Genomic DNA, 18,850 nt, shown 5'->3' with positions numbered 1-18,850 from the left:
GACTTAGCTGTTTCTGAGGGCCAAGGAGATTTTTGACTTGTTTTTGTGTTGTTGATTGACCGTGTGTCTCCCGTACCGTGGGGGACCCCCTGACTGCATGTTGGGAGGGGAGACACGCCTCCTTGTTGCGGGTAGGGAAATTCATGAGCGCAGTCATGTTCGCGGAGAAAACTGGATAGGTCATGTTAGCAGAATTGCTGAGCAGAACGATCGGTCGACCTCACGAACTTAAAGCGCATTTAATTTTTCGTGTTTCGTTCCAACGCTCTGCCCCCGTTGCAAACTTGTCTTCTATGATGCCATGTTCCTATCTCACAGGCACGCATAAGAATTTTGTTTTCATAATGTGATGAGGTATGATTTGGAGGTTGTCTAATGTTAAAGAATATATATGAAGAATACCATAACACTAATAATAAAGTTAATGAAATAGAACCAGAGACGCAGTCTTACATTTACAAAGGAGATATGAGAATACAGGAACTCTCTCCTCACGAAGACCTTTTTTTTAAATACACGTATTGAATGACTAGCACAGAAAATCTAAGATCATTCATAGCATACTCAGAGACTGCTGGAAACGGTAATAGGGAAGGGAAAATTCTGGGAAAGCGAGTTCTAGGGAGAAAAAGAACAAGAATTTTGGATTAAATTAACGGAGGTAGAAAGCAAAGTAGAGCTACGTGTAAATAATGATTCACAGGCATTGTAATATTTAGCATGAGTTTTAAGGATTTGTGTGTTGTATTATGCAGGGCTCAGAATTAAAGCTGTGCGTAGCGCCCGTGCCCATCGAAACTCTACCCTAAACGTGTACACTAATGTAATATAAACGTACTCGTCAGACATAAACAAAAAGTCTTGCAAGAAAAAAATTGAGTGACATAACCTGCTCTTTGGACGCTCCGATATATTCATCTAAACTGCCATATTTCGAAAACATTCTCCTGAGATATACCCGAATATTGAGGCTTAGAGCTATGATTTTGACAGTCGCTGGATTTATAAATCCTACATGGTTGCAGGTAAAAAAATTAAAAAATATTTAACTACCTATGAATGAAAACTATAAGTAGATTCTAGTAACTGATCGTATTGGAAAATACAAAAGGGGAAGAAAGGTGATATGATTTTATGTGATATCAGTTACTGATGCCTCTCATGAATGCCTCTTCTGATATAACAGTGGATTAATGTTGGTACCTGAGCCCCTGAGTGCGTGCGTACAATCCAATCCGATACTGAAAGACGGTGAAGGTAAGTAAATAACAAAGAGATGAATCAAACCGTTTTCTTCCGCTGGTCCACAATTTTATTTTTGAACTGGAGTCTCACATTAATTTTCACGGATATATCGTCGATTTTCTGAAAGGCTATGAAAATAAATGGCTCCTCTGCTTTTTTAATTATTTACTAATTATCAAAAAAAGATTCACAATATAATAAGGTGACAAGCATACAAGTCGATGCATCCATTATTATCGGAACCAAACGGGATACGGCGCGCAACGATACTCCGGGAAGTAAATGCCAGAAAAGAGTTCGAAATTGCCTCATTAAATCGAAGTAACTTTAAATTTAATTTGAAATCTATTTCCTGGTCCATAAAAATTATTTTGAATATTCCAATCAATTGTGTGTGATGTTCACGCCAATTTACTTTGAATTGGATAACGTTAAAAGATGGCTACGTAAAGCTTGAAAGTTACGCTTACAGGTATAAGAAAGAAAAAAGAAAGTTTTGTTGGAATTAAATTCTCAAAATTAATTGTTAAAAGTCCATTCTCGAAATAATTAATGCATTAGTTTTCAAAATATACCAAATACATTATTTCCACGTTGCTTTCAACAAAAATGTTTTTAAAATATTCATGAAACGAGATTAAGTCAAAAACTGATACTGTCATGAAATATTACAATATATGATTTATGTTGTAAAAAGTTTTCACGGGATGTAGGTATCAGATAGCGACTATACTTTCGCCTTTCGTTAGATAGTCTGGCCATCTGCACACGTCTTTTACTGAAGTCCGTCTTCTAAGTAGCTTTCATATTCCCCTCCTCACCGTTGGCCTTGGCCCGTGTTTCGACCCAGTCAATGTTTTGGTCGAATTCGTGGTCGAACTCAATCGAACGTGCGATTGGGCGAAAGAATCCCGAGGGATATGGACAAGTTATCAGGCATGGCTAACTAACACTAAATTTGAAAACCAAAAACGGGAAGCCTCGTTTCCGCAGATATGGGTCACCCGAGACCTTGCGGGTGTAAGGGAGTAAGAACATGCTTGGTCTGCGAAACTGAATTTGGTGCTGTCAAACGCGAATTCTCAATCAATGAGGTATGTTTGTTTATTTACAATTGTGAATGCTCACCTTAAAGTGTATTCTTAAGCTTTTAAAATTTTTCAGGAATGTCTTTCCTATGTATATTGCGCGCTTTGCAAGAAAGCATGGAAAGGGAAGAACACGAATATGTGGGATGAACACCCCAATCACCGAGGGGAACCCTTAGATTTCCCTGGAATATATATTGAGGTACTTCATGTTTATTGCACGACACTCCAAATTAGATTCAAGTTTGAACCTAAACAATTATTTTTTCCACAGCTGGATTTTATAACTCCGGAGGAGCAAGAAAGCTTGATATGTCATATGGATAAGTTACCTTGGGACCCGTCACAGAGTGGAAGAAGGAAGCAGGTAAGAATTGTTTGGAAATATGAACACACGTAATTAATTTTACACGAGGACGACCGAACAAAATAGCTTGGTTTTTGTCTCGGACACAAGAAATGTTTCCTTGAAGTGATTTCAGGCAGAATTTCCTTAGCATTTGCCACCCTAGGCATGCACATTAAACACTGGTTTGGAAGACGAGCATATAAAGCAATGTTGAAAGAGAAAACTTGATTCACGTAGCCTAAACCATTTGATACGAACTACTTCTTGGGATTCATTTTCTTCTTTTCCATTTCGTTAGGTCTTGCGTTAACTCCTGCTGTTCTACAACGCCTCAAAGTTACATATATTTTTGCAGCTTCAGTGCTTGACTGTCAATAAGTCGTAGCACAAAATATATTTCTTTCTTCAACTTTTGCCATGATATTTTACTAGGTATTTTTTATAGAACGGTTATTCTGTGGCAAGAAGGGGGTACAAAAGCAGATTATGTAAATAAGGCATTTAATCAGAACTCTGTATATGGTTGTGGTGCTGTAACCATTGCAACCCTCAGGGTAATGCTCGTAACTAGAAAAATAGGTTCATTGCCACAGAAGGATTTGCTCTTCCACCAAGTTAAGGTACTGTGTGTGTACTCTGGTTTCATGGATTTCAATGCACTAAATTTAATAGATTTCGTTAATATATTACCATGCAACAATTTCAGAGTGTAAAAATCATTCGCCTTGACTGGGACTCGAACCCAGATCCCTCAATATCCGGTCGAGTGCTTTAGCCACTTAAGCTACCGAGGCGTCCTCTTAAACTCTGAAATTTGGAATATATTACCACCTAGATATGACTACTTGATCTTTGATAATTCCTGGAACATGGTTCCATGACATTTTATCCTTGTTTAACTCCTCTTGAAATAGTTGTTTACCATTTTGCTATCTTATTTTTTTTTGCATAAGAATGATTAATTCATTTGTAATTAATTCCAATAGATAAACCAACTGATGACTTTATTCTTTTGTGTCATTTAATTTTCAACAAGATATTTTTTCAAGTTAATATTGTCGCCATTGTAAAAATTAGATTTCCAGCAGTTTAGCAATGAGTAAATACAAAAATATTGTTGTAAAAATTGAGTTATTGTGGCAATAATGACTGAAGGGCTCCGACTGAAAAGTATAAAACCAAATTAATGTGGGAGGAGATGGACCTGCTTTGGTTGGGTAAGAATTTTCATTTTTGTTAGATTTGAGTAATTTTTTTAAAATCTCCAGGAAAGCCCAGAACTATGTGTAGGCACATATTTTGAATTTCAGGACTTTCACTGGCAGGTATTTCATATCAGGTCACAAGACACCAAAACCATAGAGTTGTGGTAGGATACTGGCAAAAGATTCCTAAAATTTAATCAAGGTAATGTAACAAGTATTCCATAATTTATACTCTTTCTTTGAAACCTACAGAAAAGATTTCTGCTGGGTGGAAAGAATTTCTAAGAATAAAAATTTTGGATATAAAATTTCCTTGTAAATTTTCAGAATTATGGCCCCAAGTGCAATTTCAAGAAGAAAAGAATGAAAGTAGGAGATTTTGATGGCTTCCCCAAGTTTTCTGAATTCATCCAGCAGCGATTTCATGATGTGAGCATTTTAGAAGGATTTATGACAGTGGAGCAGTGCTCGTTGGAGTATATCTCAGACAGAGGAGCTTCAATTGACCCACATATAGATGACTGCTGGGTGTGGGGTGAACGTGTGGTCACTGTAAATGTGGTTGGGGATTCGATGCTGACTCTTAACCGTTATGTGGGCACGCATGAAAGGTAGGAAATTCAATTCAAACTTGTGCCTTTGTCTATTACCAAAGTGTACTTTTGATTGTCTCTTATCTCAATAGATATTTTCAAGGTAGACATTGTCAACCTCAATATTAATTCTTTCCCTCTCTTCCAGACTTGGCTCTGGTCTGGGGCATATATGCTCTGAGAGCATGTACTGCTGATTTCACATAACGGATATAAATAAAACATTTACTTCCTCACTCATATCTACTAACCTATAACTTCCTTGCTATGTGACCCTGATATTTCTCTTAGCCATCATATGTCTGGAGAATCTCAATACTTTAGCTGTCTTACGTTTTATTTTCATTCAATATTTTTTATGCCAATTCTGAAATGAATGTGACTGCATTACTTTCACTGTCTTGTTTCATGAAAGAATTATCATATACTAGTTCGGTTGACATAATCAGCGCTTGGCTTACTTTCATTTCTAACTCTAATATCTTCCATGTTCTGATTACCATTTATGATGGATACAAGCAAGTTGAAGCATTGGTAATGAATGGCATTTCTGTATTACACCCAATTCCAATTTTCATCACACTGCCCTTAACACCTATCCCTATGGAACTTTCAATTTTGCAATAATTTACTGTGATCATAACACACTCATGAATGCATTTTCAAAATCTCTTAAGTTAAGAAAGTATACTAAATATATCCTGTATTCCTTTCTGTTATTGTTCTGATTATTGATATATCATCACAATTTCTCTCAACTTCCTAAACCTGAACCAGTCTTCATCTAAGCTGTCCTTTCTTTATTTGCCAGTCTTATCTTTATTCTAGGAAATATTATTCAGAGAAGGTGTTTATGGTTTAAATTGTATGCTCAATTACTTCTGAATTCATTATGCTTTATTGTTTTCTGGGATGGTGCTACTTATTACTAGACAGTTGACTGCATGCCTCTGGCAAATTGTCTTCATTGCGTGAAGATATTGGAGATAATAGGTATTTTCAAAATTTTTGGTGGTCTGTATACTTTGAGGCTAGATACTATATGTCACTTCACAATTTCATGACTACTCAAGTGATACCCTCCAAGTATGAACAAATTAGAGAGAATGTTAAAAATCACTTTGGAATGGACGAATAACCACACCTACAGATGGTACATTCTGTTTATTTGGCACATGTTGAAATTGGGTGATACTGGCATCATATGGCATGGTGTGATCATGCTAATCTCAAACCAGGCATCACCAAAACAACACCACCAATGAATTATATGTGAAAGATTTATACACATAGCTGTCTTATTCTAGTAACAAGTTTATTCAGTCATCTTGTGCCTAATGCTAAACAAAATCCTTGAGCATCCTAAATTTAAAAGAAACCATGTACTATTAGTACTATTTGAATCTGATCTTTGCATTTTTCTATAAAAATTTTCACCATAGCCTAAACTGATTTATTAAACCAGTTAAATCAATGTGAACATGGATTGTTTTCCAGGTACAATTTAGCTGATGTGCCTACCTACCCACGTGTTGTTGACAGTGATGGCGCAGTTGTTTGGAATCCCTCATGCTCTGACTTGGACAATGGATTGGAAGCTGAATTGAAGCAAATGGACTTGAAGAAGCCAAACGCTGCTGAACATGCCCAGGAGAAAGCTTGTGTTGCCACTGATGACCATTTGGTTGACACCCTCTCCTCAAGTGACTCTCCGGCCAGAGATTTGCCAAAAGGTCAAAACCAAAACAGTAATCGTGCACAGACACAGGGAAATCATTGTCAGGATGTTTCTAAGAAAACTGGCAACACTTGTGATTCGTACAGTTTCAGTGAAGTTTCTGATGATCTTGACAATTTTCCGATAATACGAGTTCCAATGCCCGCAAGGTCACTACTGGTTATATATGGTGCTGCTCGTTATGAATGGGAGCACAGTGTTCTGCGAGAGGACATAACAGGCAGGAGGGTGTGCTTAGCTTATCGAGAATTCACCCCTCCATTCCTCGGAGGGGGGGCTGAGGAAAAGATTGGATCTGAGGTGCTGCAAAAAGCTGCCAACTTCTGGTGATGTAGCATATGTGAACATGCGACTGTAACAAGACAGAAATGTAAATAAATCTTTTAATTGTAAGTCATTGGTTTTATTATTTTCAGGGATGTTTGGATGGAAATAATCCTGATAATACTATGCCAAAGGATCATGCTAGTATGATTTAATTTCATGATAAACATAATATTTGTGCATGATAATATAATAAGTAGTAATCTTCCAGGATAAGGCAGGTTTCAGATGGGCCTTGGCACTAACTACTGATGCATAGATAAGGTAACACTCAGCTATTCCACAAAATATAACTTATTGCGACCAGTTTTGATAGAGTATATCATCATTTGGCAATTTCTACCAGGTTACGCCATCCAACATAGCCGATTCCTCAGTAACGGCGGACGATATACTTCTACATGACGCATTTGGTAGACACTAACCAGATATCTTTGCGTGTTTTAATCAGTGAAGTGAGCATTTAATTGTGACCTGCTAACCTGAGTGTGACCTCAGTATGTGTGTTTAATATGAGCCCAGGCCAAAACAACATATGAAAATAGAGTGAGCATGCAATTATTGAATATGGCTTCGGAAAACGGCCCGGGTGAGGACCTTTCCTCTATCAAACTTCAATTCGAAACTAAGGTAAACGAGCTCAATCAAATGATAGCAAATGAAAGAATCGCCAAGGATAAAAAAGGGGACTTTATGTGCTGTGTTGGTGCTCTCTCCGGCTGTTTTGACAATGTGGCCACATTAGTGAATAACATTCTGATAGCTAAAGCGACAACTGACGAAATCCTTGGGAAAAACACAGATATCATCAGAAGCGTAATACGGGAAGAAATCGCAAAAATGCCGACACAAGCTAGGAAAGAAGCATCATTCTCCGAAATAGTATCAGCTCAAAGGCTGGATTCGAAGGGCACAAAGGTAGAACTTCCCAGCGGAAAGCGAATAATTACGAAAAAATCAAAGAGCGTTCTAATATTCCCACCCGACGATTGTAAAAAGATCGAGACCAGCGAAGACACAAAAAAGGCACTTATAAACCTAGTAGATCCCAAAGAAAAGGGAATAAAAATTCTAAGAATAGCAAGAATAAGGAATAGAGGTATTAAGGTAGAATCAAACGACTCTGATTTGGAGGAAAAACTAAAAAGCTACGACTGTTTCCAAAAGAGAGAACTGATAATGAAAAAAGAGGAAAAGAATAAGCCGCGTCTCCTTATAACGGGAGTCAAAGAGACACTTAAGGAAGAAGAAGTACTTAAGTGTATCAAACTGCAGAATGACCTACCTGAAGAAAGCGAGGTAGCTCTAAGGTATAAATTTGGTAAAAGAGAAGCCAAAAGAGTAAACTGGGTGTTCGAAGTTGACGCCACGACGAGGAAAAGACTACTGACAAATAAAAGAGTGTATATAGGTTATGAATCACACCAAGTCCGCGACCACCTTACGATTCTACAATGCTATAATTGCCAGAAATTTGGACACTTAGCAAAAGAATGTAAGAGCGATAATAGTACCTGCAGTCATTGCTCTGGGGAACATGACTCGAGGCAATGCAACGAAAAAGGAAGCAGTCCAAAATGTATAAATTGTGCGGAAGCTGGAAACGGGAAATTTGACCACAATTCCCATGACAGCAAATGCCCTATCATTCAGAGTAAGTTGGAGTGGCTAGCCAGTACGATAGACTATGGAGAATAATCAACATATTCTCAAAATAGGGCAAATAAACACCCAAGGAGCCAAAACGCCCACATTAGAACTGAGGGAAGTCAGCGAAAAACTCAGAATAGATATTTTATTTGTCCAAGAGCCCTACGTCATCAGACCGGGAGAGCAAAAGACCTGGAAAATACCAGGGATGGGGATGCGGGCAAGAACCATCCCAAGTAATCCAGCAAATAAGGTTTTCGCCAGCATTATCTTATTTAACAACAGCCTGGACGTCCTGGAGTTAACACCTTACTGCGACGACTACCATGCTGTCGCTGAGATAACGTCAGGGAAAAGCTCAATAATAATAATAAGTGCATATTTTCCTCCGAGCAGGTGTATCAAACCGTTCATAGAACACATAAGAAAAATCGTTAAGGAAAATCGAAGTCATAAAATCTTACTATGTACAGATAGTAATGCCAAAAGTGAAACCTGGTTTCATAGGTTTACGGACTCTAGAGGAAAGTTAATTGAAGAACTAGTCCTAGCTGAAGACCTCTACATTGCTAACTGTATCGGAGAACCGTTTACCTTCTCCAGTCCGAATGGCAAATCCAACATAGACCTGACTATCGGTAATGCCAAAATCATCCGAAATATCACCAACTGGAAAGTCCGGCCAGGGAAGATTACCAGTGACCACCAATTGATCACCTTCGACATTAAGGAAGCTAGTTACAGGGAAACACCCGAAATGAGATATATACTGAAAAACGCTGATTGGGAAAAATGCAAGGAAACCTTCCTGAACGAACTAGTAGCCTCGGAACGGAATACTCCATGGACACCAACAACGGAGCAAATAGATCTTAACATAGCAAGACTAACCAAAGCTATTAAAAGCTCCATGAAAACAAGTATTCCAGTAAGATATTACAGATGAAAAACTCATCCTTGGTGGAATGACGACCTAAACAACCTCAAAAAGCAAGTCCACAGACTGAGAACCGTCTTCCAAAAGAGTCGAAACGAGGACAGAGGAATCCATCGTCTGAGATACCTAGCAAAGCAAAGGATATATAAGGAACGTATTAAAAAATCCAAAGAAAATGCTTGGAGAAAGTTTGCTAGACAAAACTTTGGAGACAACTCCTGGGGCTTTATCTACAAGCTGTTCTCAGATAAACTGAAACTCCCAACAATACCAGGGACTAGACGAAATGACAAGGGTGAGGTAATGCTGATAGAAGAATGGATGGACGAAATGTTGGACACCCTTCTACCTGACGAAGATCAATCAGATAATTGTTACCACGAGTCTACCAGGAGAATGTACAATGAACCGCTTGAGAAAAGCGCCGCAAGGCTCTTCTCAGACGAGGAAGTCAGTGAAGCCATCTACCTGATAAGAGATGGCAAAGCCCCCGGCCACGACCAGATTCCGGGTACTGTAATAAGAAAACTGTGTCAGCCTATCTCAGGAGAGCTAACCAATATCATTAATGATTGTATAGTCCTCTCATACTTTCCGAACACCTGGAAACTTGGGAAGCTACACGCTATTCTAAAGAATAAGCGTAAAGGCCCAGCGAACGCTGAAGCATTCCGACCAATCACTCTCCTCCCAGAGCTGGGAAAGGTAATGGAGAGACTTATTAAAAAGAGAATTATAGAAGAGGCTGGGGAATGCCAGATCTACCACCCCAAGCAATACGGGTTTACTCCAGGGAGAAGCACGATTGATGCCATAACTAAACTGCTGAGACTAACTAACAACGATTGCAAATACACCATGGTGGTTTTTATAGACATAAAGGCGCTTTTGATTCCGTCTGGTGGCCATCCGTAATTAAAGAACTAAAATATTTAAGGGTCTCCAACAACCTAATAAAATTAGTCAAAAACTATTTTACCAACCGCGTGATAGAATACTCCAGCAAACACCTCAAGTTCTCTAAAGTAGCCACGAAGGGGTGCCCACAGGGTTCGGTTCTTGGCCCAACCTTGTGGAACCTCTTAACCAATTCGCTTTTAAGAGAAGAACTCCCGGATAGGTGCGATATTATCGCATACGCGGATGACATCGCAGTAACTATCCCTGGAAACAGCAGAAAAGAGCTGGAAATGTTGGCGGAGAAAACCCTACTTATCCTAGAAACCTGGGCAAAAAGTAACAAACTGAAGTTATCCATAGAAAAAAGCCAATACATGACCCTAGGAGCAAAAATATTAAGAAACCCGGCATGTAAAATCAATGGGAAACAGCTAAAGAGAACGAAGACCTTTAAATACCTCGGTATACACATAGACGATAAACTTACCTTCCAACCTCACGTGAACTACACTTGCTCGAAGGTTAAGACTATCTTTGGTGCCATAAGAAGGCTTTGCCGTTGTACATATGGCCTCAAACCGATGGAAAACATTTATGAGGGAGTAGTAATACCCATTGTCACTTATGGGTGCGAAATTTGGTCCCATAGAGTCAATCTCGCAAGATTCGAGAGAAAGCTAAAGGAGACACAGCGTGCCTGCTTGATAGCGATGTGCAACAGCTATTCCACCGTGAGCTGCGACGCACTCTGTATAGTGGCTGCAACTCCACCTCTAAAATACCGAATTTGGGAAAGAATTGCTATAAACAAATCGAGGAAAAAATTAAATATAGAGTATTTCAACCTCTCGTTAGATGCAGAAAATGCAGTACAAATATCAAAATTAAAAAGACTACTGAGACAGGAAACACATAGAGAATGGAACGACGAATGGAACAGAACAGAAAAGGGAAGGAAAACACACCGTATATTTCCGAACATAGATGACCGGATTAAATTAAATATTAAACACACATCAGCAAGCACACAAGTGTTAACCGGACATGGAAACTTTAACTCCTACTTAAACTTCATAGGGAAATGTTTTACCCCTCTGTGTAACTGTGGAAAAGAAGACACAGCAGAACACAGAGTGGAGGATTGTGTTTACTATGAGACAGAGCGGCAACTCTTATGGAACAATATGGAAGAGAAGCTAACGAGCTTTAGGGAAATGATCACATTCTGCCTACAGAACAACAATAACCTGCTCGGAAAATTTGCAATAAGAAAACCAGCAAATAGTGAACCACAACAAGCGAACTAACTGGGAAATATTTTGTGTAAAATTTTATGTAAAATGTAGCAATGTATTCTATATGTCTATTGAGTGATTTTTTTTTTCTTGAATTGTTTATCATTAGTTTAACTTCCAACATATATAAGCACCTGTAGATGTTAAAATTTTAGAAAAACTTTCCTTATGTCTGATTATTTTTGTCTCTTTTGTTATGTATGTTGTTTCCTTATGTCTCATTATTGTTTGTAAAAAGGGGAACTAAGATTCAAAGGAATCCCCAACTAACTATGAAGTAAAATAAAAGTGGACCCAGGAAACCATTGGTCAAATGGGTCCAAAAAAAAAAAAAAAAAATTGCATACTAACTACTGAATTCTCAAGTCCTCTCTTGTATGGTGCAAAATATCCTCCAACCTCACACTTCACATTTAAATAATGTGGCACTTTGGACATGATAATTTGATAAAAAATTGCAGAATTGTTATATGTTAATCGTTAACATAACTTTGTTAGAAATATTGATGAAGTACACTTCATGGAAAAGGATCTTAACACTATTGTGACAGTAGAAAAGGGCCCCAATCAATGCAAGTTAAAGTAACATTAGGGTGAAGTATTGCTCTTCTTTTTGTAGATTACTAATATTAACTATACTGTGTGAATAAAAGATACCTCTTTTCTTATGAATTTGCGTATCAAGCCTGTGAATGTTCACATTTATAAAAATTGAATATTGTAATCTTGTTCAAATAGGCATCCAAAGAAGTTATTTTGGTAAAACAGATTAAAATTCACTGCCATCTTTCCAGCCAAGTTTCAGGTGTGTCCAGTCACCCTTGAATACACCTGGACCCCCAGTACACGGGATTATTCTTATTGTTTTGAGGAATAAGATTTATTGAATATGGCTAAACTCTTAAACCTTATAGTACATGAATGTGTTTATTTCCTCTTATAATTCTAATTAAGAGATGTGATGCCATCCTTGAATGTGAAAGGGTGAAATTCTTAACCTAATGGTAATCGAAGGTTATATCATGGGTGAAATCACAGAATATATTAGAAAAACATATACAGTAATCAACCCAAAGGTCAGTTTGGTAGGTGTTGGTATAGTTATTAAGCCGGTAATAAGCATGAGGCCATGTGAAATTCACACATCAGGACAGTGGGGCTAGTTCCTTTCCCTGTGCTGGCTATGGTTTGAACCCCATGACAATTAAGTGCCATTGGGATAAGATTAAGTGACAGTGGTGGCATGGTTTGGAGCTGGATTCAAGGGGTGCATAATAGATAAGGAAATTTTTGTAGGGGAATAGGAGTGGACTTCATAGACTTGCGGCCTGTTCTTGCATCATATCGGGAGCCTCTCAATTGTTCTGGAGTAAATTATATGGTTGAAGCATTGCAGAAGGTAGTGACTAGGATTCAGGAACATATGAGAAGAGTTTAGCATATTTGGTAGGTTAGAGAGTAGGTCAACTAGTGGGAATTTACTTAATCAGCATTGTATGGGTTATTCACAAAACAATTGTGACAAGAATCATGGCATATGCAATGAAAGATTAGACTTAGCACATGAGAATCAGCATGCAAATATAAATCCTAGAGTAAGTAGCAACAGAAAGGGAAATTACAATGAACTGTTCAAGAATAGAGCTATTTCCGTTGTAGTAATCGACTGCCAAAGTTGGAAAACTAAAATAGCCAAATTTTACCATATGATTAGAAATAATAAAAGCCGAAATGATTATAGGAACTGAGAGCTAGTTATCGCAAGACATTGAAGACTTCAGGATTTAGAATTTACAGAGGAAACAGTGAAAATAGGATTGGGGAAGAATGTTCATAGCTGTTAAAGATTCATGAAAGCAGGAGTGTGTCTTTTCCCAATTGTATCATAGAAAGTGTTTGGTGTTCCATGAAAAGCCCTAGTTCAAAAAGAATCTAAATTTGTACTGCTACAGAACCCCCGATTTCAAAGAAACATCAATTTTAGAACTAAGAAGAGAGGTTTCCAGTTTTAATTCTCATTTACATAATAGGAGAATCATAATTGGAGGGGATTTTAATCTTCCATCCATAGACTGGAAAAACTATATTTTCATAGCAGGAAGTAAGGGAAAGGAGTCATGCAAGTCACTGCTTTGTGTTTTCACATTGCATTTGTTAAACCAATTAGTACTAACACCCTCCAGAGGAAACAATATAGTTGATCTAGTAGCCACAAATTCATCCAAACATGTCCCCAATATAGAAACACTTGAAGTGACCACAGAATAGTGCTAGTTAAAATTAACTTGATAACTATGAAAAATCAGAAACTTAAAAGAAAGACATACTTATTTGACCAGGCCAATTGCAAAGGATCAAGGCGTGAGCTGTAGAAGTCTTATGATTCATGTGAGGAAAGTAGTAGCAACAGAGGCAGAGCTTGTGGAGTGCTTTTCCTGACATCACAAAGGCTGCAATAGAAAAACACGTACCAAGTGAATTTAAAATTGACGGGACAGAACCTAGATGATACAACATAGAAATACATTGAGCATTGAAACACCAAAGAGCATGGTATTAAAAAATGAGGAGATCCCACAAGGACGAGTCTAACAATAAACAAAGGAAATAATACATGGCTATAAAAAAGCTAAAGCATTAGCGAAAAAAACATGTCGCCAGGTGTGAATAGAAGTTAAATATAAAAGATTAGGTGAAAATTTGGATGATAACACAAAAGCGTTTTGGTCATATGCACAGAAGGTTCAAGGAAACAAATCGACAGTGCCATCTTTAAATAGCAATGGGCAAAAACTCACCGCCAGTTTAGAAAAACCTAATACATTAAACCACTATTTTCATAGGGTTTTTAATAATCATTCCCAGAAACAAGGCGAGTCACTTCCCAATCACTCCTGTGAACCTATGTCTGAATTTTTATGCCTTCTCTTGGAATCAAACACATACTTAAAGACATCAGTCAAAACAAATCACCAGATCCTGACTGAATTCCTGCTCACATATACAAAATGATGGCCATAGAAATAGCTTCTTTCTTGGATATAATATTTCATAAATCCATAAATGATCGTAGTACCTAAAGACTGGAAAGTAGCTAATATCACTCCCATATTTTAAAAAGGCAACAGAGAAGATCCTAGTAACTACTGACCCATTTCTATCACATCCATCTCATGCAAAATTTTAGAGCACATAATTTTAAGTTCAATCATGAAAAATCTCGATTCTCAGAATTCATTTACAAAAAACCAACAGTTTCAAAAAGGTTAGGTCTTGCGAGATCCAACAGGCACTTTTCGTTCATGATATTTAGGTGTTAGGAGAAAATAATGCTCAGGTCAATGTTATATTTCTAGCATTCGACAAAGTCCCTCATTATAAGTTGCTCCAAAAGTTGGTAGCTGAAAAGACTGATAAATGTGTTATAGACTGGATTAATAATGTTTTTGCAGACCGCGAGCAAAGAGTTGAAATAGACAGAGTATCATGGGACACTGGTGCCACATTGGATGTCCTACAAGGAAGTGATATCGGTCCACTATTGTTCCTTTTATACATTAATAACATTGAGTCTCAGGTTTCCAGGAAACTTTGTCTATTTGCAGTAATATATGGGGAAATATTCAGTCATGATGATATAGTATCATTAGCTAACAACCTAAATGCAATCATAAGTGGTGAAAAACATGGGACCTAGAATTAAATTTGAATAAATGTGTTGCGATCAATTTTCGGAGGAAAGGTATTTCTCCGGAAAACACACTATATGGGACATACACAGAAGCGACATCACTCATGTAGAATCAGTGAAATACTTAGGTGTAATGATAGCGATGGATTTGCCCCGAAGAAAACACATTTGTGAAATTTGTGGAAGTACAAGTAAAAAGTTTGGATTCATAAAAGGAATACTTGGGAATTGTAATGAAAGCATCAAGGGCTTTGTTATTACAAGTCAGATAGGCCCCAACTTGAGTATGCTGCAAGTGTATGTGATCCTCATGAAGTAGGCTTAATTTTGGAACTACATTGAGTGTAATACAGAGCAGCTAGGTTGGTGAAAATTTTTTGCAAACAAGGTAGCAGTGTCACGACACTATTGGAAGAATTAGGATGGGAGCAACTAGTTGGCCGTAGGCTTAAATACTGGTTAAATTTACTGGGTAAATTTGAGGCAGGTTACTTATCTGACAATGTTAACTGACATATTACAGGCCCCAACTTACCATGGTAGATCAGATCACCCACACAAAATGAGGGAGATTTTTTGTGGAACAGATATATTTAAAATGTCGTTTTTTCCTAGAACCATTAGAGATCAAAATATTTATGAAAGCAATCGTGTAGGAGATAATTAGAATCGGTAGTGTATATATTTATAAATATCCTGCATGTTATTCTTTTAATTTAATATACCCATCTTTTTAATAGTTCTACAGTATGATTTGAATATGCATATCCTGTTATTGAATGTTGTTGCATGTAAGCACTCTCTTTAGTCTGATTAAAATTTTTCAAGTGCATGATCAAACTAATATTTGTTCAGAGATAACATGATTGCGATTGTGCATACATGGCTGGACCTAACACCCCCTGCCACACACCCTCGTGGAGTATTATGTAGATGAGATGTATGAGGGCTGTTAAATAAAGAGTTGCAATGAAGAGAGAGAAATCATTTTTTTCCAACAATTCCAACCTTTACTCATCGTTAAAATTTCAATGGTTCTTCTCAAAGTAGTCCTTATTGGATGTAATGCACATGTCCAAACGTTTTTAGTATTCGAAGAAAAGCAAACCTTTTATTGACGGGTCTTCAAAATCAACTTTGCCTTTACCACTACTTCTTATGGTGAAAAATGCTTATTAGAGACATGGAAAATGTTACATGGGGAGGATGAGGAACACATTTCATATTGATTTTTGAGATATATTCAGCAACACCATTTGCGAAGTGTGGCTATCCATTTTAATGGTGAATCATCCAGCTAGACATGTCACATGTGTAGTTTTTCTGTTACCAATCTATAGGTGCATGCAATGAAATTTTTGCAATATTTCTGCTAGTGGTCTCTAGATTATTCAATGTCTTTAGATATACTCTTACAATGGCAGTAGTGGTGTTTAATTCCATAAGAGCAGTGCCTGCTGCTCCATATCCACCTTCCTCTGAAATTGATTCTATCCCCTCTTTGAACATTTGAAGCCATCTTCAAGCTCAGCTATAGGAAAAAAGTGGGGGTTGAAAGAAGAAAAGGTGGGGTTGTGACCTCACCCCCCCTCTCCCTCATGAATGGTATATAAATAGACCGTAGCTTGATTTATTTGTACCTGTTGTTGACACCTAAGATTTGAAACTAGTTGTATGAAAATAAAGAACAGTGGAAATGTACATTGTGTTCTTCATTTAATGAATATGAACTTCCACTAAGCTGAGTCTGAAACAATGGAATTATACCAATTATTGAAACCTGGGTCATAAGATTAAAGCATTAAATGGAATTAACAAAGCTGCCATCTTTCTTTCCATTATGGATAAGTTCCCCAAAGTCAAGTCTTAAATGACCAATTTCATAGATTTCATAGTTTGAGCCTGGCAGACTGAAACAAGCTGAGTGATGTTGGTTTTTACCACTATAAAGGTACACTCAATTATTTTCTAAAAGTAGTGCAAGCAGGACAATAGACAAAGTGAGGGGCATTCCCTTACCTTCAATGGCATTGTAACATAGATATTGTAGTAAGAACACTTGGTAGGATAGTTAAAAGTTCGAAATCGGTTCAGGGAAAGAAACTGGTGCTGATTGTATCAAAAGTACATATTTTACTGAGTATAGGGCTTAGTACTGCCTGATTTAACCTTCACTGATCAAGCCTGGATTGAAAACTGTCATGGAAAGTTTCTGGACTTACCTTAATGAGGGTCTAACTTTAAATGTGACTGTCCTGGCTTGACTCCTTATCATAAGACCTATTGGCAAAATACTTGAGTGGTATTTTCAAAAAAAGTTATATATAATATTAATTCCTTGATGCGATTTATTTTCTCTTCAGTGACCTCAGATCAATTTTATTATGGTATATTGATAATCCCATCATGTATGTATATGAGTAGGTATACTTCCCAAGGGTCGAAACATCTCTTTTTATAGAACAACCAGAAATTAGTTGTGATTTGATTCCATTAGTTTAGGGATAGAAGTGTTTTACTCATCTGATTAACTTCACCTGCAAAATGAAAATAGTTGTAGATATATAATATATATATATATGAAATGACGCTCACCTTTTTCATTTATTCTTTTCGTGTGATTAAATTTCTCCTTTCTTGTTTATCCTTTGATCATCTGAATTTAGATAACTGAAAGTATGCATCTGAAGTTCTCATCGAAGAAATTAAAAAAGAAAAAGGCATCATTGGGTTTGTCATAAGATGAGGGTAATGTTATTATGCATCCAATAATCCAATTCCATGATTGTGGCTAATGAGGTTGTATTTTATGTGAGTGTACATGTATCTACGCATTAAGAGAGCCAAAGATATGTTAATTATCAGGTGAAAAAACTAAACAAGCATTATTAAAGTGGATCTATTCATTAATGACAAATTGCATAACAATGTAGAAAATTTTTAAGAAGGCAGGTACCTACCTTGCTAAATTCCTTAAAATGAAGCATCAGATTTAGTAATCCTAAAATCTGACTCTTTCCACGTTATTAGGAGTATTTTTAGATTACTTTTACGAAGCAGAATCAAATCAAACTGAATAATTTGCACACATTTTATTTTATGCTGCGTGTACTTTGTTTCCTGTTTAGTGGCGCCAAAACGGGGAGTAAAGGATATATTTAACATGTAAATGTACCTTGAATTTGAAATAAGAATAAAAGCCTTTTAATTGACGAGAAATAAACTAAAATTGATTGAAATTTCCCCACACAGTTGAAAAAATATTGAAAGTTGTACCTAAACATTAGATGGGATGGAGCTTTTCGCCTGGGCGGTGTAACGAAATTAAATTCCGTTAGCTATAAAGGTAACTTAAAAAAAATAGTTGGGGAAAGGATTTCTTGAGGTTTATTTTGAAGTTTTTCCGAAAAGATGTGATTAGAGAATTGAATTTGTCATTGACATCCGTACAAATGCATTTACAGAAATTAGGAAATAGAATCTGTTGAGAAAACTATTTAATTATCTCATAAATTTATCCTTTTCAAGTCCTTTCGTTTACTTCTTCGCCTATATTGTGGCCAACAAGTTACTTAGGGAAGATATAAGTAGAGTCAGATTTATGTTGTTTCATATGAAGCGCATAGACATTTTAGTTCCAGACACACTATATTTAAATTTGTTTTTTATTGAAAATGTACTTATTTTTTCATATTACTACCGTGTTAGGGATTTTAAAATTTTGAAAACAGATGAAGAATGAAATTGGGCAACTAAAGTGACATCTGCGGTGGAATCGCAAAAGTACACACAATTCGATTCCCTCGGCATTCGTCAAACAAAGCGATTGCAAGAT

General features: G+C 37.0%; 1 protein-coding gene across 1 annotated transcript; it reads left to right on the top strand.

Annotated features, from left to right (window-relative positions):
- Nucleotides 1–2,119: 2,119 nt before the first annotated feature.
- Nucleotides 2,120–6,605, top strand: LOC139691915 (alpha-ketoglutarate-dependent dioxygenase alkB homolog 4). Its single transcript, XM_071589855.1, has 5 exons — nucleotides 2,120–2,339; nucleotides 2,410–2,535; nucleotides 2,608–2,700; nucleotides 4,215–4,498; nucleotides 5,978–6,605. Exons 1-5 carry the CDS (start codon nucleotides 2,241–2,243, stop codon nucleotides 6,546–6,548), a joined length of 1,173 nt encoding a protein of 390 aa, XP_071445956.1. The 5' UTR covers nucleotides 2,120–2,240; the 3' UTR covers nucleotides 6,549–6,605.
- The last annotated feature ends 12,245 nt before the right edge of the window (nucleotides 6,606–18,850 follow it).

This window comes from Hetaerina americana, unplaced genomic scaffold (assembly GCF_022747635.1).
Source record: "Hetaerina americana unplaced genomic scaffold, ioHetAmer1.1.p SCAF_4, whole genome shotgun sequence".
NCBI lineage: Eukaryota > Metazoa > Arthropoda > Insecta > Odonata > Calopterygidae > Hetaerina > Hetaerina americana.
Note: the sequence above shows the minus strand (reverse complement) of the source record. Positions and strands in the feature narration are given on the sequence as shown.